Source organism: Rhipicephalus sanguineus, chromosome 10, assembly GCF_013339695.2.
Source record: "Rhipicephalus sanguineus isolate Rsan-2018 chromosome 10, BIME_Rsan_1.4, whole genome shotgun sequence".
Classification (NCBI taxonomy): domain Eukaryota; kingdom Metazoa; phylum Arthropoda; class Arachnida; order Ixodida; family Ixodidae; genus Rhipicephalus; species Rhipicephalus sanguineus.
In genome coordinates, this window is record NC_051185.1 from 65,249,132 (window position 1) to 65,271,850 (window position 22,719).

Below are 22,719 nucleotides of genomic sequence, written 5' to 3' on the forward strand. Positions count from 1 at the left end.
CTGTGATCACGAACCAACGTGGCAGCGACCATGCAGACGCGATCGCCCGCTTCGATCCGAACTCGCGATTGCTACTTGCCCACTGGCCCGACAACAATGAATAAACGGTGGAATCGGCTATCATTTGTGTCATCTCACGCTGAGGACTAAGTATCAGGTACGTTTCGTCCTTATTAGGGAGTTCTCGAATAGGGGCCCCAATCGTTTTGGGGCCCCAAAGAAATAGCGTTGAGGCCACTGCGCATGCGCTAAGAGCGTTGGTTGCTGCCGTGGGCTCGCTCTATTCGCCGAACGCGTGAACGCAGACGCTATGGGGCGCCAAGCAGACGACGCGGAGCGGATGAATACATCGTCTTCAGTGCTCGCTCTTCCTATTGGCTAATCAGCCCCGTAGCTTCCACAGTGCTGCAACCACGACGGTGACTTCATAAGAGGCGCAGGGAACCAGCGTCGACGTGTGCTGTCATGTTGTTGCCATTTTTTTTCTTCATGCACTACCGTTAATGTCCAACGCTAAGAGCGTTAGTTGCTACCATTTGCTACCATATCTATCTATCTATCTATCTATCTATCTATCTATCTATCTATCTATCTATCTATCTATCTATCTATCTATCTATCTATCTATATATCTATCTATCTATCTATCTATATATATATATATAGATAGATAGATAGATAGATAGATAGATAGATAGATAGATAGATAGATAGATAGATAGATAGATAGATAGATAGATAGATAGATAGATAGATAGATAGATAGATAGATAGATAGATAGATAGAATTACCTCATCTGACCTCCGTCGTGAGGCACCACCCCTCTCCCCCATGACAGCAAAGCAGGCGTGAAGGCCAGCCGAAGGGGTAGAGTAGGAAAGGGTGAAAGGACGGCTGGATCGGGCGCATCTGGCCGGCATTGAAAAAACAGAGGAGGCGCTTGTGGAGAGAGTGGCGCTTACGGGCTCAGGTCTCAGGTGGCCTGGGCTTCAGGTATCCGAGAGGCGCGTGATCCAGTCCAACCACCGGGGCATTGGACGTTCGACTCGCATCGCGGTATGACGCATGGGGCGTCGCCCAGCCATTTATCGTTAGAGCTTTCACTAAACCAGTTCTACAATTCAACTCTGCAGCGTATCACTGCAGAACAGTTTCTGCTCGAGCCGTAAGTACTTTTTCTCGTATATTGCAAATATGCCATGCATATTAACAGTTAAAGGTTCGCCTTTATTACCTAAAACACTGCGTTTGGCTGAACCGCGATGAAATTTACCAGGACGCTCAAGTTCTCGACCTAAAACCAGCGACACAAACGTTTGTGTGTATATTAAGTAACTATACGAAACAGTCCAGCAGAAGTGTATGACGTCACGAGAAGGAGTAGACGCTATTGGGTGGATAATTTATGCGAATCCTCTGTGCAGGGAATAGACGGCGAGGGCGATGAGCGGAGTTGACATTTAATCTTAAGTTGTAACCGACTATATAATTCCTGTTCATATCGTCAATATCATTGTACAAAATTTTTCAAACTCTTCATGGCGGGTTTTTCGAATCAGATGCTTGCAGGACCGGATCCAGACTTCCGTTCTTGAGGTGGCGGTTGCGTTAACATATGTATAGCTATGCAGTTTGGCTTCACGGAAGGAATGGTTTAGCTTCGGTGTCGACTGTCCCTCGCGTGCGGCACCTCCCCGTGTTGAGAAACCAAACGCCACACGTGTATTGACCCTTCTGGCAAGGTGAAGTTCGCTCACATGATCAAGATGGCGCCTTCGGTCTTTGCGCCGTATACGTTGCCTTAAGGAGTACACGAATTTTAGACCCTTTTCACTGGTGTCGAGAGAGAGAGAGAGAGATAGAGGAAAGGCAGGGAGGTTAACCAGCGAAATCCTACGGTTTGCTATACCCTGTACGTGGTAAGGGGAAAAGGGAATGTAAAAGAATGAGAGAAGAACGTGAACCCTAAAAAGAGTGCCGTTCTGCCTTGGAACGCATTGAATGCCGCTACCCTGAAAAAACACTTTCGGTTTCGATATCGAGAAGCTGGTTTCAGAATCACGTGTCACGCAGTCTGACGTAAACATACAAGTCACGTGGCTACAGCCACAGCTCTGCCGTCTGCTGTCAGTTGCAGGTGAAGCAGAGTGAATCGAATTGCCGCCCAGCGACACCGACAGCGATCTGGGCTGCCTGCTGTAAGCATAGTTCGCGATCTCAGAGAACTGTGTTGACTCGTCATAGTAATGTCCGTTGTGCTGGTGTTGCAGCTTGCAGATGCCGGGCGACGAAAACTTTAAAATCAAACTAAGATATTTTATTTGTGCTTTCTGGCTCCGGCGTGCGGATAGCGTTAACACTGCATGCCGATGAAACGAAAAATGTTTCTTTTGCGATGTCTCAAAATTCTACCAGCACTCCTTTAAGCGAAACTGCGCTTATGTCAAACAATACCGCTGCTATACGTACAGTAGGGTTAGCTGTTCGAAATGAAACTGCAGGTAATCTCTAATGCGCTATAATCCATTCACTCTGCCAAATGAGGATCGCGGCAGATAGAAGCGAGACAAGCTTGGGCAGTCGGCTTCAACAGAAGGTGTGACTGGTATGTTACAGAATGAAATGAATGCGTGTGAATAGTTCACGGACCATTGCCACACAACGTCTCACAGTGTTTACTGCATGCCCTCCGCAGTGCACGGCTTTTCTCGATCAGAAAACAGCATTTGTGTGTGTGTGTGTGCGTGTGTGTGAGTGTGCGCGTGTGTGCGCGTGTGTGTGTGTGTGTGTGTGCGTGTGCGCGTGTGTGTGCGGGCGTGCGTGCGTGCGCGCGGTTTCTTCTCTTCCTCTGTGCAAAAATAAATGAAAGGAAAATTGGGGTGGCCCACACCACCAGGAGGTGTAATGGCTTTAAGTCAATTTAAAATCAATGAAACGGGGGCCTATCTCAAAGTAATGTATGAAAGAAGCAATTTGTTTAAAAAGTCGGAGAGAAAGAATTCAGTCAATGTAATCTGTAATTTCACGTAATAGGCCGAATATGTTTTATCGAATTTGGATTAATCATGTCGGAATATATCGGCTCCACGGATAACTTTAGTTCAGTGTGTGTGTGTGTGTGTGTGTGTGTGTGTGTGTGTGTGTGTGTGTGTGTGTGTGTGTGTGTGTGTGTGTGTTTTTGGCATCGACATGCATGAGGCTGCCTGAAAAACTATATAAGCGTATTTGAAATTTAAAAAGGCCACCATTGCAATATGCAGCTCGCCAAAAATAAAGCAGGGCCATGGTTCAGCCTGCAGCAACCTTCCTTCCCAGAATGCTTCACGTGCATTGTGTGTAGGGGGTGCTGCCGCGTATTAACGAAGTTTTCGCTCATAACGAAGAGCAGCGGGGAATAAGGGTCCCAAATCAGGGATGGCTTCACAGAGCTCCTTCTCTAGATCGGTGTGCTTAAGTGTATGCCTCACCATATCATCGTATAACGGTGCCATAGGATGACTCTGTCCTGCAGCCTTGGGTAGGGACTGAAAATATCATCACGTGACATCGTTGCTGGGTCAAAGGTGGGACGATTCCGGGGGCACTGCAATACCACGTGAGATGCAGAAAGCTTCCTATGCTTACGATGCCGGAGGCAGTGTAAAAGCACGTTGGGTGCAGAAAGCTTTCGGGAAGGAAGTTGGGTGATCAACAGAACTTAGAAAAAGAAGATGGCTTTCCGCCTTCCGAGTCCTCTTAGGCAAATGCATAAGACTCCGTGCGCGTTTTTATTAGTGCGGATCGCTTATACCGCCCTTTTCTTTCTTTCTTTCTTTCTTTCTTTCTTTCTTTCTTTCTTTCTTTCTTTCTTTCTTTCTTTCTTTCTTTCTTTCTTTCTTTCTTTCTTTCTTTCTTTCTTTCTCTATTTCTTTCTTTCTCTCTTTCTTTCTTTCTTTCTTCCTTCCTTTCCTTCTTTCTTTCTTTCTTTATTTCCTTGTTTCCTGAGCTTTTGTGAAATTATGCCGAGGCGATTCGTTCCTCGCAGGCTTATTATTCATGAGAATCCTGGTTTGAGCTCTTCGCCTTTCAGGCGCACTCGAACAAGTATGCCGCGCAAATTTTAAGCAGGCTGGAATATGCTGCAGGAGGAATCTCGGATAGATTCCGAGGGTATACCCACCACCGATGAGTATACACTTGTAATTGCAGGTAATTGCAGCATACATTGTGACACGTTTCAGCTCTTAAGACTGTGCTAAGAGGACGTGTTGAAACTGTCGATTTCATTTTCCCGTTCATATCTTCTAGGACGGGCGCACTACTCTATTAATGCCGCTGGATAAAACTGAGTACCGCATTTAGTGATTGCAATGCAAGGCATACGAGACAAGGCTAACAAAGTGACAGCACGCACAATAGCTGTCGTACAAATTGAAGGAAACTTGATGTAGGCGTAATGTTAAGGCAGCTTTCTGAGTTCCACTGCAACTTCAGCTCATAAAATGTTTCACCGAGCCTTAATTCCATGCATCTTCACTACGACTAGCACAATATTTGTTTGCGTAATGCTGTATTTCTTTGCAATTGTCTTTTGCGATGCTGTGGCTGGTGAAGAAGACACAAAAACTCGCAGGGTCCCTTATGCATTCGCCTAAGGCGACTCGAAGGCAAAAGCCATCTTCCTCTTCTTTTTCTTCTCGGTCGATGTATTAATCCAGCCCCGCCCCCATTCCGAAAGCTTTCTGCACCTAACGTGGTTTCGCACTGCCCCCAGGATGGGAGGCCTTGCAAGCTTTCTGCGCGTCACCTGATGCATATGTATGCGTCCCGCATGCGTGTGCCTTAGTGATGCAGAACTATCGATGGTACTGTCGATACTATCGATAGTTGAGTCACTATCGAACTATCGATGGTAAAAAATAATATCGATAGCGCTATCGATAGTAAAAAATTTGATGGTACTATCGATAGTATAAAATCAACAGCGCGAACTCATTGCAGAATAAACTTGGTTCCCCGCGCGCGTGGTACATAGGGGAGCCGGAAGAACAGGGTGAAGGGCACGAAAGTTGACATGCATGTGTTCTTCACCTGAGTGCTTTGCTGACACATGATCATAAAGTCAAACTATTCAGCTGTAGCGGGAAGGACGGCGTTACATGTAGTAGAACTGCGCGGCTTCAAATTTATATTGCATTTTATGATTTCAAAATACAAAAAAAAAATATAGTGAACTAAGTTTCTTAATTGGAAGGTGTAACTGGTTGCTTTTGGATGTGAATTTATTGATTTATTGATAGACATATTGCGCCATTTTCACTGCGAAAATATTTTATTTCTTTTGCCAAGAATCGCTCATAAATTAAGCGAAGCTGATAGCAGACTATCGCAAATATTTTGGCATTATGGCCGGCCCGCAACAGCATCATTATTTACACCACCACTGATAGTTTTGTCACGTGGTTGGGACGGTGAAGAATGCTGACACAAGACTGGGAAATGCGGAGCTCTTTATTTGGGTGATCTTATGCCCAGAAAATCAAAACTCAATATACAAGCGATACAGGCTGCTGCGCACTGATAGCGGCGAGAACAGTCGTCGGCCATCGAGTAATCTGATAATCGGTGAAAAGCGTCGTCTTTTATACGTCAGTCATCGAACCTTCCAGCGTTATCGCTGGTGCACGCATGAGCTCTCGAATAAACTTGACTATTCGAGTCCGGCGCGGTCTGCGTCAAACGTTGCTAAGTCTGTGGGACGCGAGCGTAGCGTGCACCACAAGTCTTTGTGGGTGAAACCCAAATACATCAAAACAAAGCAATAAACACGCGTGGCAGTAACATATAGCCAGTAATGTTAACCATGGTACTACTGATTGCACTATCGATAGTTTCTCTACACTATCGATAATTTCAAAAAAAAAAAACGCCAGGCCTGCGCGGAAAGCGCAGCACAGTCACAGCGAAAGCTGGAAGAGCGGCATTTCTAGAGCCCGTTATAAACTCTCCTGTGGCTACTAATACAGGTACATTAGCAACGTACCCACTACGCCACAAAGCGTAATTTTTGGGAAGTTGGGAAGCACCCAGCACGACATTATTCGTTGTTCTGCGGAGAAGCGAGGTACCATATGTAAGCGATTATGTGCAGTTTGTTGATGCGGCGGTTTGATGACGATGAATAATCATGGTTGCGGCCTTTGTAATGGGTTGGAAGCTTTAAACGACCCACTAGTTACGTAATGTATATTGTGTGACGCCCGGTCGTTATTTAACTGTCCCACCACGCTTTATAACATACGTTAACCGGAGAAACGTAGAGCGAGAGAGAGAGAGAGAGAATTGACTTATTGAGACCCTGAGGAAATGGATCATGGGAGCCTTGTGGGCTTCCTTGGCAACCAACAGAAGTGCACTTGCGAGGAACCCACTACGCTGTAAATCATTGTAATTTTTTAGAAGTAGGGCAGCAGGCACTGTGCCATTTTTCGTCATTTTACGGAGAGCGTTGGTACCTGCTAAACGCATGTAAGGCATTATGCGCACTTTGTTGATGCTGTGCGTGATGACGATGAAGAATTATGGCGGAGCTCTTTGTAAGGGGTTGGAAGCATTGAACAACCTACTCGTTGCACAATTCGCATTGTGTGACGCCTGGTTACAGAATTCGCGTTGTGCGACGCTTGGTGCTTATTCTTCTCTTTTACCACGCTATATTGCATATGCCAATGTGGTTCCTTCCCGACGTGAAGCCTGTATAGGACCTTTTTGCAAAGCAGTTTCAAGCACCGGCATGGCTCAGAGGTTGAATACTGGGCTCCCACGCAGAGGGCCCAGGTTCGAACCTCGTTCCATCCTGGAATTTTTTTCTTATTTAGTTTTTTTTCTTATTTCGAGCGATACTGGTTACGGACACCGGCGGCGACGGCGGCGGCGGCGGCGGCGGACAACTACGGCACCAAAAACGGCCGGTGAAATGATCTCATAACAGCTTTCGCTGTAAAAAAAGCTATCGATGCTATCGATAGTCAATTTACCGATAGTTCTGCATCACTAGTGTGCATGTGTGCATTTTTTTTTTATTTTGTTTTATTGCGATAGCAATTATATGGACAGTCTCGGCTGGAATTTGTCGTCGCCGTCGCCATGCACCGTATATGTATAAGTATGTATATATATATAAAAGCCCCAAAGAAAAAATTCAGAAAAATGCTTCCGAAGCGCGGAATCGAACCGGGGACCTCTTGCTCCGCAGCGAGTGGCGCTAGCCACTACGCCACGAAACGCAGATCCTTTACCGCTGGACGCACCCTTTACCGCTGGACGGACTCAGAGACGGCAGGCGATAATAAGCGTTTCTTCATTACCAGCGAGATGGCGCTAGGAGCCCGACGGGCATAGAGTCACTGTATATGCTACCTTTAGGTAGCAGAGTAGCGCATAGGTCCGGCTAGCAACCACAGCTATGCGGTGAAGTCGCACTCCATTTTTGCAGGCGACATGCCTACCGAGTCGCCGATAAACATGTCTGGCGTGTCGAAGGCCGGCGATAAACATTGGCTGTCGATGACTAGTGTTAATTGAGTGAGCTGCAGCGGCGGCGTCGAGAAATACAAAAATTAGCCCGAGCGTCAGCTTCTCCGCAATGCATGGTTGCTAGCGGCGTTGGAAAACAGATGCGCAACTCTGCTACCTAAAGGTAGCATATACAGTAACTCTAGACGGGCATAAGGTCCCTGTATTTTTCAAAGGTAGCGCAAACCATTGTCCAAAAAACGCCAGGCCTGCGCGGAAAGCGCAGCACAGTCACAGCGAAAGCTGGAAGAGCGGCATTTCTAGAGCCCGTTATAAACTCTCCTGTGGCTACTAATACAGGTACATTAGCAACGTACCCACTACGCCACAAAGCGTAATTTTTGGGAAGTTGGGAAGCACCCAGCACGACATTATTCGTTGTTCTGCGGAGAAGCGAGGTACCATATGTAAGCGATTATGTGCAGTTTGTTGATGCGGCGGTTGATGACGATGAATAATCATGGTTGCGGCCTTTGTAATGGGTTGGAAGCTTTAAACGACCCACTAGTTACGTAATGTATATTGTGTGACGCCCGGTCGTTATTTAACTGTCCCACCACGCTTTATAACATACGTTAACCGGAGAAACGTAGAGCGAGAGAGAGAGAGAGAGAATTGACTTTATTGAGACCCTGAGGAAATGGATCATGGGAGCCTTGTGGGCTTCCTTGGCAACCAACAGAAGTGCACTTGCGAGGAACCCACTACGCTGTAAATCATTGTAATTTTTTAGAAGTAGGGCAGCAGGCACTGTGCCATTTTTCGTCATTTTACGGAGAGCGTTGGTACCTGCTAAACGCATGTAAGGCATTATGCGCACTTTGTTGATGCTGTGCGTGATGACGATGAAGAATTATGGCGGAGCTCTTTGTAAGGGGTTGGAAGCATTGAACAACCTACTCGTTGCACAATTCGCATTGTGTGACGCCTGGTTACAGAATTCGCGTTGTGCGACGCTTGGTGCTTATTCTTCTCTTTTACCACGCTATATTGCATATGCCAATGTGGTTCCTTCCCGACGTGAAGCCTGTATAGGACCTTTTTGCAAAGCAGTTTCAAGCACCGGCATGGCTCAGAGGTTGAATACTGGGCTCCCACGCAGAGGGCCCAGGTTCGAACCTCGTTCCATCCTGGAATTTTTTTCTTATTTAGTTTTTTTTTCTTATTTCGAGCGATACTGGTTACGGACACCGGCGGCGACGGCGGCGGCGGCGGCGGCGGCGGCGGACAACTACGGCACCAAAAACGGCCGGTGAAATGATCTCATAACAGCTTTCGCTGTAAAAGGAAAGGGAGAATTTCCTCCCCGCCCTCTGCGTCTCTCCTCTCTTCTTCGCCCTTTTGTGCCTCCCTATTGAACTAGGCTCGACACGTGACCAGTTATTCCCGATGACGCCTCCGCCTCTTGCTCTGACGCCGAAAAACGACGCCTTTATTGGGCGTAGAAACACCGCCGCACGTGCACGCGAGCGTGGGCTTCTTATAACTCTTTACAGTTTGCAAGATGCCATCGGCTGCAGCCAGATGCCAACTTGTTGCACTGTTGGCTGCTCGAACAGCATTGCCAAGGGTGTCAAGCTTTTTTTTTTTTTTTTTTTTTTTTTTGTTCCTCGTGGAAAGGAAAACCTCAAACGGCGAGCGATATGGCTCCATTTTATCGGGAGAAAGAATTTCGATTGCCACGACGGGAGGCCTTGTGAGGTAAATCGACCACTACTAAACCCTTTCGCGTATATTTGCCATTCGAACTCTTTAGATGGAGCTAAGGCTCGATGCTGATGCCTAAGTTAGACAAAAAAAAAAGCGGCGTGACATTATCGGCCACGCTTTCTCGCACACTATATTTACAGCAAAAATAATTGTTCTGCGAAAATTTATTGCAACGTTTGAGAACAATATCTTTGCAAGATCTCTGTTTTCTCGCTCAACACTGGCGCGGCCCGTAGATTTTACAAAATTCATTTGCCAAAAGTCGTTAAAAAGCTTACTCTGAGAAAACCGGAGCTGTTCCTTTAGCGCTCATAAATAGAGGGTGGTGATTAGATGTGTACAATAAAGAAAGAGACATGGCAAGTAAGTAGCATGGATTGATCAGCGTAATTTGCTGAGCGTGAAAAAAATTTACTTAGCAATATGCTTCAAAGCTGCCCGTATGGAAACTATAATTTTAAGCGCATGTTTGTTCTCCAACCCTCTAATTTTTTCCCCTGAACTATATGTTTATTTGAAGCAGGTGTAAGTTTTCATTCTTTGTGTTGTCGGTTTTTATATTTTTTTTTAATTTATCGGCATTTCTCAGTGTTTCTGATTCATTGATACTGATACTCTGTGTTCAATAATAATTATTATATGAGAGTTGCTGCATGTTTCTCTTTGGTGCGCTTTATTATTTGTTGTAGTTTTGAGCACTTCGGCCGTATTTCGTTAGGCAAATTACAGTGGGCACATTGGAGGATGTCTGTATCTTTCAGGAACGCTTCACGGACGATCAGTTCGAGCCAGTCATCCTGAGGAGTTTGTCATCCCGTTCTACATTTGCATCGGTGGCATGGAAGTGCCCACTCCAAATACTCGATGAGTGCACCACGATGTCGCATTTCAAAGAAAAGTTATTACATGTGCAGAGACGGACGGAAATCGGGCCGCATCGCGGTCGTTCGGAGTTGCCGAAACGTGCGTGCGAGACTGGCGCAAACAGAAGCAGAAGATTGTTTTACAGCAAAGCTTCACGAAAACGTTTCTGTGGACAAAAGCAGGGCCGGTTTGCCGAAATCGAAGAGCGTTGACAGCGACAAGGAGTTGTCCGATAGCGACGAAGACTGATCCATTATGCGACTCGTATCGCTGCCGCAGTGGTGACAGTTTCAGCGGCAAGGCCCGCCGTTTGACTTTGTGTTTTCTTTTCTTTTAAACTTTAGTTCTTTAAAAGCCACATACTTGTTCTTCTGAATGTGCGAAGGTGGACTCCTACGGACTTCTTTTGTTCATTTCTCTCACGAAAAATGGGTGCGCGTTAGAATCGATGTTGTACTTTTTTTTTTGGTCGCGGAAAACGGGTGCGCGTTACAATCGAGGGCGCGGTAGAATCGAGTAAATACGTAACTTTAGAAGCAGCGCCAGGGATACGTTCGCAGAACATGTTAACGCGCCCAAGCGCGTCCTTCTACGCGCCTTTGTAATGGAGGCTTCCATAGTGCTGTGGTAATCGCCTCTGAGTGGTTGTAAATATATGTGACCCCCCCCCCCCCCCTGCGTTCATCGGTGGCCGCCATACCGCTTTTGTTCTTTCCTGATGTTACACGTGAAGGCGTCGCCGCAATCGCGTGCTAGTAAGAATCCTTCATTGACCGTTCAAAGACCTACTGCTATGTGACTACAATTCTTGTGCAATCAGATTTTTTTATTATTTGAAAAATGTGATGTTTTTTCTTTTTTTATTTTCAAATTTAAAGTGAACCTAGTTAAAAAACTTTTTTCATCTATTTCATATGTTGTTACCCGGGTTATATAAATTGCGTAGTTTGTAAAAAGGTAGTGTAGTTTATACCTGGCAATAATATGTTAAAAAAAAGCTTTCTCCAAAGGCTCTTTGAACGTTATGTGTATTCTAAGCCGATTAAAATGTGCGTTTCTTCCTCCAAGTTGCTACAAATTTGTTTTTTTTTTCAAGCTCCAAAAACGACATAATAAATGCCACTAACTGCTCCCAAACAAGGTTCTCCTGCTCCTAAATTGAAATTTCGCTGCTCCCAAAACTGCTCCCAAATCGATTTCAGCCGTCTCACCCCTGGATGACGTCATAATGTGAAGCCATGTTATGTGATGTCACTATTACGTCACATATTTTGGTGGTCCATGGCGTCATGATGACTTCATATGGTCACGCTACCACGTGATGAGCTTTTTTGCGTCACTCGTGTTGACGCCGCCTACGCCGACGGTCAATTTCCGCCTTTGAGAAGGCATCTAAGGCTTTCGCCTTAATAAAGCTAACTGAGCGAGACGTTTAGATTGCCATGTTTGGTACGCCATGCGGGTGCTGCGTGGTCATCTTGCCTTTTGTCACGTTTACTATGTGCCACAATGAGTTCCAAGCATTGAACTACCAATGCTGATAATATTTCAACGCTTTCTTCTTCACTTCTAGGCGCCGTGGACACTTCAACACGGGACGCTACCTGAACACGTGCATACAAACACCACGGTTGCCTTTCGTCGGTTGCTTCGAGCGGAGACTCACGAAGCCCTGGTTTGCGGACATTCTTAACCACGGCCATACTTACGGCCGATAATACTCTGCTGAACATCGTTAGTAACTTGAGAGATTCGAGAAACTTCGCTTTTCTTGCTACCTGAATTAGACCGAACGCACACCGTGCGAAAGTACGAAGGATTTTTTAAAGCCTTATTGTGTATGGAAACATGGTCGACAGTGTAATGGCTCAATTTGGCTTCCAGAATGCTGATACTGAGGAGCTTTTCCGTAAAGGTCTGCAAGTAATGTACAAAGAATGGGACGGAGCTCGACTGACCACTGCGTTGACGCAATATGGCAGCTATCTCGCATACGAAGAGAAGCTATCCGATGAGGATGCTGCCGCGCTCCGACGACTTTTCAGCACAGGGCCACCGGTGAGGAGTCTTTATATAACAAAAATCTCGCACGGCGCCTTCAGGATTGCTTTCGGCGGCCTGGGGGAATGCCCATCGCTGAGAGAAATTATTTTTCGTCGCGTTGATTGCGAAGGTCGGGATTTGGGCATCGATCGGTGCGAAGTATTTCGACACGTGCGCTCGCTGGACTTGTCCTGCGTCAACGTGGGGAGCGGATTCGCGAAAGAGGTTGCCAGCTACATTCGACAGAACAAGTCCCTGGAGGAACTGTGGCTCCACCTTTCCTGTGGCGGTGACGAAGGTGTCGCGGCTATTATCGAAGCCCTGAAGGTAAACGACACTCTCAAGGAGCTCGCCCTGTTCAACATGGGGTCGCTTACCCAGGACCTGTTCAGAAATGACGCGCCGCAATTATCTTCGGGCGCCTTAATCGGCTTCGCGGAGATGCTGGCGTCCAACTCGTCGCTGGAGCTGGTGGACGTCAGAGACGCCTTTCCCGTCGAAAAGGACATAGTGTCCTCGTTGTTGGCCGAGGAACGTCACGCCGGTGTCTTCAAGAGGATTCGTATCGAGTGGCCCGAGCAGCTGCTCCCTGAACTAACCGAGCTTATCCGCAAGAAAGCATGCTATCCCAAGTTGCACGTCAGCGTCAGCTTCTTCGTCGACAGAGGCACCCTTCGGGAGTTCCTCGACGCCGTGGCCGCCCACAAGACGCTCCTTGAGCTCCACTTTTTCCCCCTCGAGGAGACTTTCCTACAGTTCAAGCACAAGCTCAACGCACTAGCGGAATGCATCACTTCGGTATTGAAGCACACGACAACACTCCGCGAAATCTACAACTGCATGCCCGCGGATCGGTCCCATATTGTCAGCATTCTCGATGCTCTGAAGCAGAACCGCTCCGTTGCGAGGGTCACAATGGACGCTGAAATGCTGACCGGTGAAGTGGCGAAGTCGCTTGCCGAGTTGCTGGCTGTGAACAAAACGCTCGTTTACGTGTGCATCCTATATTCCGCCGGTGGTTTGCCTCGCCAGGTGAGGGACATCCTGCGGGCTTTGAAAACGAACTACACTTTGATCACTCTCGATTTTGGATTCCACGCCGACCGCCACCCCCAGATGCGCGAAGTGAAAGCGCTTTTGGAGAGGAACGTTCGTCTCAAGGACAGGGCTGCGGAGTTTGTTGCTTCGGGCGCTGACGTCAGCGACGAGGAAGGCGTGGACGCTCTGAAGAAAGTGCAGGCAAGCGCTGCCCTTGTGGAGAGGGTGCAGGAGCTTATCGGCAAGACACCAGAGGAGGTGTTGCAAGAAATACAGTCGGCCTTAGCTCGCTTGCCTGTGTGAACGTCACTACACAGTGAAGCGGGTCGTATTTGTAAAAGCATCGTCGATGTTCCTGCTACGTTTGGCTAGCCCGCTTTAACGGAATTTGAGAGAATCCTCTAGAACAACACCTGTCCTCACCTTCTTCGAGTGTAATGATGGAAAAGAAGCGTTAGTATATAATATCTTTTGTGTGTTAAAGTTACAAATCCAATTTTCTAGCTCGCCTGGCCCAGTGCTTCATATTCAATGGCTGTGTAAACTGAGTAAATAAATGGTTTCCTGCAGCTTTGCGGAGAATTCTTGTGTACAGTTCAGTCGATTTCGGACTTACTTCGTGGTAGGGAGTTGCGTTCGTTTTTGCATACTCATTCACATTCACTTTGACCTTTAGAGTGGCGCAAAGTATACAGATCCAAGAAATATAGCCTCGCCCAGAGCAACAGTATCAACTCTCGTAACGATACAATGCACAAAAAATATTAAAAATATATATCATATATCCCTGTCTGATGGTCTTCGCCGCGGTGTGTGCTCTTCATTAGACATGCAAATGTAGATGTAGATGTAGGTCCTGAGATCGACGGCTTACATCCACCCCGGAGAATTGGCCAAGAATAGGGTAATAAAAATGATAATATTTAATATATAGAAAATAATTTCTTCTATTTCCTAACAAGAATATTTTTAAATGCGAAGCATTTCTTAGCGAACCTCCGGCACTTTGAGCGTTTCTATCTACGTATCTATCTATCTATCTATCTATCTATCTAGCCGCCTACGTCTGGGTGCTCTCATGATCGCCTCCTTAACTTTGTGTAGACCAAAACTTGCATGGGAGGGTAAGAGGATTTGACGAATATGATTGCCTGGTCATGACATGAATAACGTTAAAATCCTGTCGCGTACGTCGTCAAACCCTTTCCACTCGACACCTGCGGCACATACCCGTTTAGCATGGGCCGCGGTGTACGGATATGCGCCACAGGTGATTGACAGTTTATATCTACCCAGGAACGGCGAGAACAGACATTGGTAACTTAAATGCGAGGGCGTTAAGAAAAACCAACATCGGCAGCGTTGACTTGCCGAATGGAGAGATTGAAAATTAGGATCCCAGCAGGAATCGAACCCAAGCATTCTGCGTGGCAATCGGGTATTCTACCACTGAGCCACGCCAGGTCTATAAACTGGTTTGGAAAAACAGCCTACGCAGGCCTAATATCGGTGCCACGTCAATTGTGGTTGTGGTGCTGGCTATCTAATTTTACAAGAAAGAAATAAACACTACATGATGCTCCTACACAGTAAACCACTTTACACCCTTAAGGGGGTTTTACCGTGTCTATAACTAACACCCTTACACCCTAGGAAAAGGGTGTTTTCACGTATCAAAACACCCATACCATAGGGTGTTTTCAATAGCCTAAACACCCTTATCACTGAAAAATGTGAAAAAAAGAAGTCTACCAGTCAGGGGACACGCAATTACAGATGACATCAGCACAGAAGGTGCACGCACGCGCCAAACCGCACACACAACAGAGCGTATTGTAAAATACCACATGGACGGAGCGCTCGTGCTACACAGCCTTACACTGACCATCTGGTATATATAGCCATAGTATCTTAAGCCGCCGTTCAGTGCCGGTGGAGATATTCCTGTTCCGTATAAATGAACATTAAACATTAAGAGAATAGGCGTACATTTATGGTACGCTTGTAGATATCCCTAAAAGAGACATGGCTTTTAATCTAAACTCGCCTAAGATCCAACGACATTTCAATTAGCGAGTCCCAGTTATCATCTGGCACGCTGTGGTACGGGCCATGGGTGTTTCGATAACCCATAACACCCTTACCCCCTAAAGGGTGTTTAGTTAGAGCATTACCCCTTAAAGGTTATTTTGGGGAAGGAAAACACCCTTACACCCTAATTATTGCTAATTTTGTTAGGCAAAAGGGTGTTTTGCTTGCTTGAAACAGCCTTAAGGGTGCAAAGTGGTTTACAGTGTACGATGTGTACTCCTACGATACAGGCGTCATATCAGAATAACATCTCTAGTTCCAGTCTTGGCTCCGCTTTTATAGCAGTCTAATAAACATTACGTTAGTATTCCGATGATTCAGCAAGCTATATTGAAGCATTGCTCGACCCTGGAGGAATACATTAACGAAAGTTACATATGATATCGACGTCACCACAACGTAAAGTGCACTTCGTCCACCAGAACGACGCAGTGTCCTCTTGATTTCTTACGAGGGTGGGCGATGGCCTCATGCTGACCGAGGATGATGTCAGATTGATTGACAGCCGCTTTGTAGACTAGGCTACGTAGGCCGCATACGCCCAGGTAGTCTACGAATACGACAAACACCATCCACTGATGTGGGTCTACGTAGCACTATCCTGGCCTACCAGCCTCGACGGCGTATAGCTCACCAACGCGAAGGGTGGGTTCAGGTTCCGACATGTCGCCGGCTCGGTCGACAGACAATTTGTCGACGAAATGGCCGAGGCATCCACGAATTCCACAGCTCTACTATACCACATACTTCACTACACATGGACCCCTCGTCACCACGATCACGACCGGATCCTATAACAAGTCATGACCAGCTGCTGGTGCTCACTGATCACGGTGATGGTGCCCTTGTTCAAGAGCTGTGAAGAACTTCTTGCACACATGCACACGGGTTCGTGAACGTGCGTGCGTTCTCGGGACACGTATGAGCACTACATATCAGCTTACCGCTTCTGGTGTTGGCGATACGCACGATGCCATTGGCAGCGTTACCCAACCGTAAACAACTGGTTATATAACACATATGCGGCTCTTCAACATATATATGTGTGCGTTTAAAATTTATACAAATCTTTAGCGTCATTTTGTAACGTGTCGCTCAGTAAAAAAAAAGTTACGCCACAGTCACCTACCCGCCGCATGCTTCGCATAACATCGACTCCCACGGTACGTGGGATCTGCCGGATTTTTTCCTGTGCGTTGTTGAACAATAAAAAATTCGCAGCGTGCGCGTTAACTAAAAGCCGAATTCTTTTGTCTCTCATTCCCCATTAGCAGCAATTGGCATGTTCCAGTAGGAAACGTTAGTAGAAGTAGAAGTGTAAGTGTTCGCTAAAAGCCGACTTCTTCTGTCTCTCATTTCCATTAGCAGCCATTGTTTACCTCCAAGGTAGTGCCTGGTGAGATTTCTCCTGTGCGTGATTAAACAATAAAAATTTTGTTCAAAACGCCGTTGATTGATGAAATAAACCAACGAAAGACGACAGATGTTTTCTAAAAGCAAAACGAAAGAACGCCAGATGTTTCTAAAGCAAAACGAAAACACGCCAGCTGCTTAACGAAAGACGCCAGATGTTTTCTAAAGCAATGGTTTTCTAAACAATGAAAATTCACAGCGTACAAATAAAATTAAAGTGAGCTGCAAGTCGTCAAAACTCATCGAACCTTTAGTATAAACGCGCCCGATCTCACGTCGGTGATGATGTACTGGGCAGAATTCACGGAAGATTCACGGTTTACCGATGAACCTCCGCAGCTTCGCCCACTCATCATCATTCACTCCGTGGATATGCTGTGATTTTTTACTAGAATCAATGTCTGGCTGAAAAAAAAAGTAGGGGTCGAATTGGTTCATTGAGAATAATAAGTCATTTAAGAATACAAACAATGCTATCGAGACTACTTTGGTTGAGACTGAACTTTTGATTCCGTGATTATAGTGTAAATCTCATTGGCTGTGCTATAAGATATTGAGCGGCCGCGCATACCTTCGCGTCTCTGTGCCCAAGGGTCAGTGTACCTATGGATAGCAAATTTGAAGGACCTAGACCTAGCCCAATTATTCGGAACGGTGTTTCGATAGACAGCTTTCTTAAAGGAGTACTGACACGAACTTTAAAAATGTTCGGATTGTTGCTCTAAATAAAAATACCGGTGTCGAGAAACCTAAGACGAGTATTGTGGCGTATAGGAATGCATCGAATATATTTTAATTACCGCTACCTTAAAAAAACACTTTCGGTTTCGATATCGATGGGGCGGCTTCTCAGTGACGTTTTACAGCAGTGTGACGTCACGGTGACACAGAAACTCGCGACGTACTAGCGGCAAATCTGTCATCTGCTCGTGGTGCACATAAACAACGGTGAGTGAATTGTCGTCCAGTGACCCTGGCAGTGATTTCTGCGATTTGGGCTGGATGCTGGACGCAGAGCTCGCAAACTCGGGGGGACTGTGTTGACCATACAGTTTGCTACAATTACCTAGAGGGAACTCTGGCGCTGCGATCGTTCAGCCACCATGGGAATGATGGCTAGTACACGGATTTGCCTAATTTTCCTGCTTACGTCTTCGAACGCACATGTGGCTCTGTTTATTGCTGTGTTTTGGAGTTCATTTCGGATAAAAGAACGGACCGCTATGAACTTCGTGACCACATTTGAATTGGTGAGACTCAAAAGGTTAAAGTGGTGAAGTGGAACTGCTCACTTTTGCTGAACTTCGTTTTGCGACAAAGCGGATGCAGCCGACGTGGAGCCAAACGAAGCCGAAAGAACGAAGTTTAGACAAATCCGTCTACTACCCATCATTCCCATGCTGGCTGAAGCGCCATTCGTTGAAGCTCCCATAGACACTAGCGCCAGAGTTCTAGTGTATCAATAGGAAACTCTATATGGTGTTGACTAAAGTCCCTAGATTTTTCAAAGCAGGGAAAAATCTAGGGACTTTAGTGTTGACTCGTCGGGATAATGTCCATTGCAGTGGGGCTGGCTTGCAGATGCTCGGCGACGAAGACTTCAAAGTCAAATTAAAATATTTTATACGCGTTCTCCGACTCCGGTGTGTGGAGAGCGTTGACACTGCATACCAAGGAAACGAAAAATGTCCCTTTTGCGATGTCTTAAAATCGTGTCAGTACTCCTTTAATGCGCTATATTTTCGACGAGATATCAGAGAGTGTTCTGTTGATTCATCTTCCCTACAATAAGAAGAAAGTGTGAAGGGTGCCAGACCAGCTCTGTAAAAATAAAAATTTAATGATGTTATACGACACTGTATCCTATAGTAATTGCCACTTCATGACTTCTACATAATTTACTTTTTCAGGAAGTGAACAGGTTTAAGATCCTGGGAATTTCTTACAGATGGTGCAGAGAATTCTAGTATTTACCTCCGAAATGTAGCCGCTACGACAAAATCTGATTTAGGCCCTGGAGAAAATCAGTAGCTGGTCCGTCGATTGACGCTTTTGCCAGTGCATCAGCCGATTCAATTATCGATAGGCCTCTATGCTCAGGTACCCATACTAAGCGAACATATATGCTAAGTGTTCAGGTGCTATAGTGATTTGAGCACTGGAAAACTTCCGAATCAGAAGATGCCGTTAGTGCAGTGATATAATATCTGCGGTTTACGTGCAAATACCACGATGTGATTATGAGGCAAGTCCCAGTGGATTGCTACCGTAATTTCGACGGTTTGCGCTTTCTTAACGTGCACTGACACCGCACAGAACGCGGTCCTCTGTCATTACGCCTCCACCGAAATGCGACTGCCGCGGCCGGGATCAAACCCGCGAGCTTCGATTGAGCAGCCGAGCACCGTAAGCCGTGAGCGCAGTGCACAATTAATGATAAAGAGTCTCTTATTAGCACTACAGAACTTGTTGACATGGTGAATTTACGAAGGGTCATTACTGTCGCTAAAACTAAACGATAAAGATGTGTGCAAAATCTAGAATGCGGAGAGAAAATGACCCTTCGAGAATAGGGCAGTATATACGGATGCCACACTTTTCTTCTTCCCGCGATGCGTCCGTCTCAGTGACGGCATTTGCTTGTATTCCTAACAGGCAGTCCTGTAGAGTAGCGCTTAACATTCGGCTCGGCTGATGTTTGGCATCATTAGGGAAAATATCATCAAACTGTATTAAGAGGCAATGTCTCTCATTGTAGATAGGAATCACCGCCCCGATTTGAACTTTCAGTGGGTCGAGAAGAGATTACACAAACTTGACGTGAGATGTGTCGAATCTAGGTGACTGTAAACTTTAAAAAGCACATAAAAAACAGGTTGCGTAGTAAAAACTGTTTGACTACGCCTCATTATGTTTGTAGAGCCAGTATTGTGAATCTTCTTAATAAGATAATGGATTCTTGCTTCCAGACACATAACATTATTCGGTACAAATTTAGGCAGCCCTAAGCACATTCTCAGTGCGTCCTTCTCAAGACGATCAAGTGGACGAAGTTTATAGGCAGATGCCCGAGAGTATAACCTCAACCCCCCCCCCCCCCCCCCCCATTTTAGCAACGGTCGTACATACATGCATGTATGCGCTACATTGATAATAATGTGGCTCCACGCATCCCTAGTCTCTTGTTTCTTATTCTCCGTAATATGCCCGAACACCCTTTGCTGTAATATACCCTGTTTGATTTCGCCATAAGAGAGAGCTGTCATATATCACTCCCAAATATATGACATATCTGTACTTGTGGGATGATGTCAAACTTGTACGAAAGAGATATATGTACCGGGTCTTTCAAAGGGAACACTAGCAATGGGCACTTGTTTCACGTTTATAGAGAGATGAATGGAATTAAGGCAGACTTCTATTTCTATAGTGCAGATAAATATATTTGCAGGCTTTGATTGAGAGCGTGAATAGCCGATGAAAAGAATGCTATGTCATCTGCGTATACGTACGTATGCACATTCTCGTGACATTGAATGAAGCTTAGCAAAATATTAAACAATTCAGGCGACAGCGCTGGCCTTTGAGGAGTTCCTTTTGCGTGTTTATAAGTGCCCGATAATAAAGTACTCTGAAAGCAGTAAAGTTTCCTATTGCTTAAAAATTGCGTGATTAGTAAATATTTCGGGAAGTTGAGTCCTCTCATCCGTCTGACTAGTACCCCGTGTTCAACACTATGGTATGTTTTTGTTATGTCTAGTGTAACTGAAGCTCCATGCTGTCCTTGACGCCGCGCCCGTTGTATACGACACTCGGGGTAATACGCTCTTCCCATAACGAAAACAACTCTGTCTGAAGCCGATTTGACGTGGGCTAAGCATCATCTCTCATTTATAAAATTTATTATGCGAACATGTAATGCTCTTTCTATCTGCTTACAAAATTTGACGTTAAATAAATAGGCCTGATATATACTTAGACCTGTTCTCCGTCCGCTGTGAAATAATACGACTTCATTGCTCTCGGCGTGGTGGTAGGATTTATTTGCCTACAGTGTCACCGTGTAAGCTTCCAGTGAAAGCGATGTACTGTAGGGTTACAGTTGGATCGTTCAATAAAGACGTGCATCTAGTGGTGTGGTGTTCCTTTGCTATTATTCATCATGACGTACCAGATGCGATTACCTTTCAGTTGTTAGTTATTTCCAGGCTCCTAGGCTGAATGGATTTAAATTTATGAACGGCGCTAGTTGTGGTTTTCGCTATCACGGTTGCTCGATGAAAGAAAAATGGGCAGGGGCGCAGCATATAGGGAAGGGTGTTTCAGGTCCACCAACGTGAAACCTGAGTATCCTGGGGATAGGCGAAGCATGCAGTGTGCGCCGGAGTTTTGCCACAGCAAAATCGCTGCTAATGGGCAATGGGCGACAGAAGAAGAAGAAGGGCCTGGCCGAGGTAATTCGCCCCATTGCTTTGTGAGAGATTCCTTTGATGAGGCACTGGTGGTGCCAAGCCTGAAACTGGGCATGTAGGGAAGGGTGTTTCAGCTCCACTAACGTCGTCGGGAAACTGCGTCGGAATACAGCTTACCCTAAGGCGCTTCTTCATCTTCTGCCTCTCATTGCCCATTAGCAGCGATTTTGCCGTAAGTTGTATTCGTGTTACACACCGTAACATGCTGCAAAGTATGCTTTACAATAGAAATCAATTTTGAGACGGAATTTAACAAATTTCTGTTAATTAATACAATTAAATCCTGATATGTCGCCAGCTATTTGTTGGGATAACTGTTGCCTTCTCCAGTCTTCTCCACTTTTAGTGGACCGGTGGCGAGTAGTGGGATTTACCCAATTTTTGTGGCGCATACCCGTTTATGATGGACCGTGACGACGTCATGACACGCCGACAAGCCGAGACCCTAAGATGTGCTTCGCCCCAAAAAAATAAAAGGGGGGAAGGGGGCCTCGACCTGTTGCGTCGCGCTGAAACACACGGGCACAAGCGTGAACGCTGTGTTAACGGTTCCGTCCGCGTTGGCGCTTGTAGACGCAGAGCCACGCGCATCTAGAACAAAAAAGAGACAGAAAAAAAAAACAGGGTTGTTGCGTGCGCGAGACGTTGTATCCCGTCATATATGGGCATACCGAGGAGGGGAGCCGCTGCGTTTCATGGTGTCTTTGAACGACAATAAAGGATATGTCAACATCGGGTACCACAAATTTCTGTCTGACACTGAATGGCGTTAAAAGTCCTTGTGATAAAATAAGACATCGTTGTTTCCGAAGAAGATACTGCATCCAAAGGAGTGTTCATGACGTGATCCCAAAAATATTTGCCAAGAGTTCGAGGCTCCTCAAGAAAACCCGCAACACAGAGATACTCGTGCGTTCTTTAAATCACTTTGGCGTGACCTAGAGTTACTGTATATGCTACATTTAAGCAACTACCATATACATGTATATGGTAGTTACCTAAAGGTAGATAGCACCACAAGAAGGGTCGCGCTAGAGTTACTGCAGTAACTCTAGCGCGACCCTTCTTGTGGTGCCACAGTGGCAATCACAGCTAGGCAGATCCCGCTGTTTTCTGGGCACGCAGTGGACCGCACCTTTTCGTTTTTTTTTCTTTTTCTTTTGTTTATCGACCGGCCGTGTGACTATACCTCAAAGGACGCCACCGTCAAGCGGAAACCGCTCGTCCGGGGTACACCCCTAATTGCTCCCGAGTTCCCCCACTATGACATGTCACGTGATGTGTTGGCATGTGAGCACCACGTGATTTAATGTACAGCACAAGAATGAACGAGTTAGTCTGAAACCTTGTCAATGGCATCAATGTGAGTAGTTATCGTTGTGAGCACGACGCTGCAAGACGTTCACACCTGGCACGACGGGAAGATCTCCGTTTGATCACCTTGCACTCTTCAATCATACGAGTTGCGAGACTCCCATTAGAATTCGTACGCGGCAGTGGTAAACATCACCGAGTTTTGCAGATTGTGGCACC

At 46.0% G+C, this 22,719-nt stretch overlaps 1 protein-coding gene across 1 annotated transcript; it reads left to right on the forward strand.

Annotated features, from left to right (window-relative positions):
• The first annotated feature begins 11,963 nt into the window (after positions 1–11,963).
• Positions 11,964–13,518, forward strand: LOC119372012 (uncharacterized). Its single transcript, XM_037642442.2, has one exon. It carries the CDS (start codon positions 11,978–11,980, stop codon positions 13,511–13,513), a length of 1,536 nt encoding a protein of 511 aa, XP_037498370.1. The 5' UTR covers positions 11,964–11,977; the 3' UTR covers positions 13,514–13,518.
• The last annotated feature ends 9,201 nt before the right edge of the window (positions 13,519–22,719 follow it).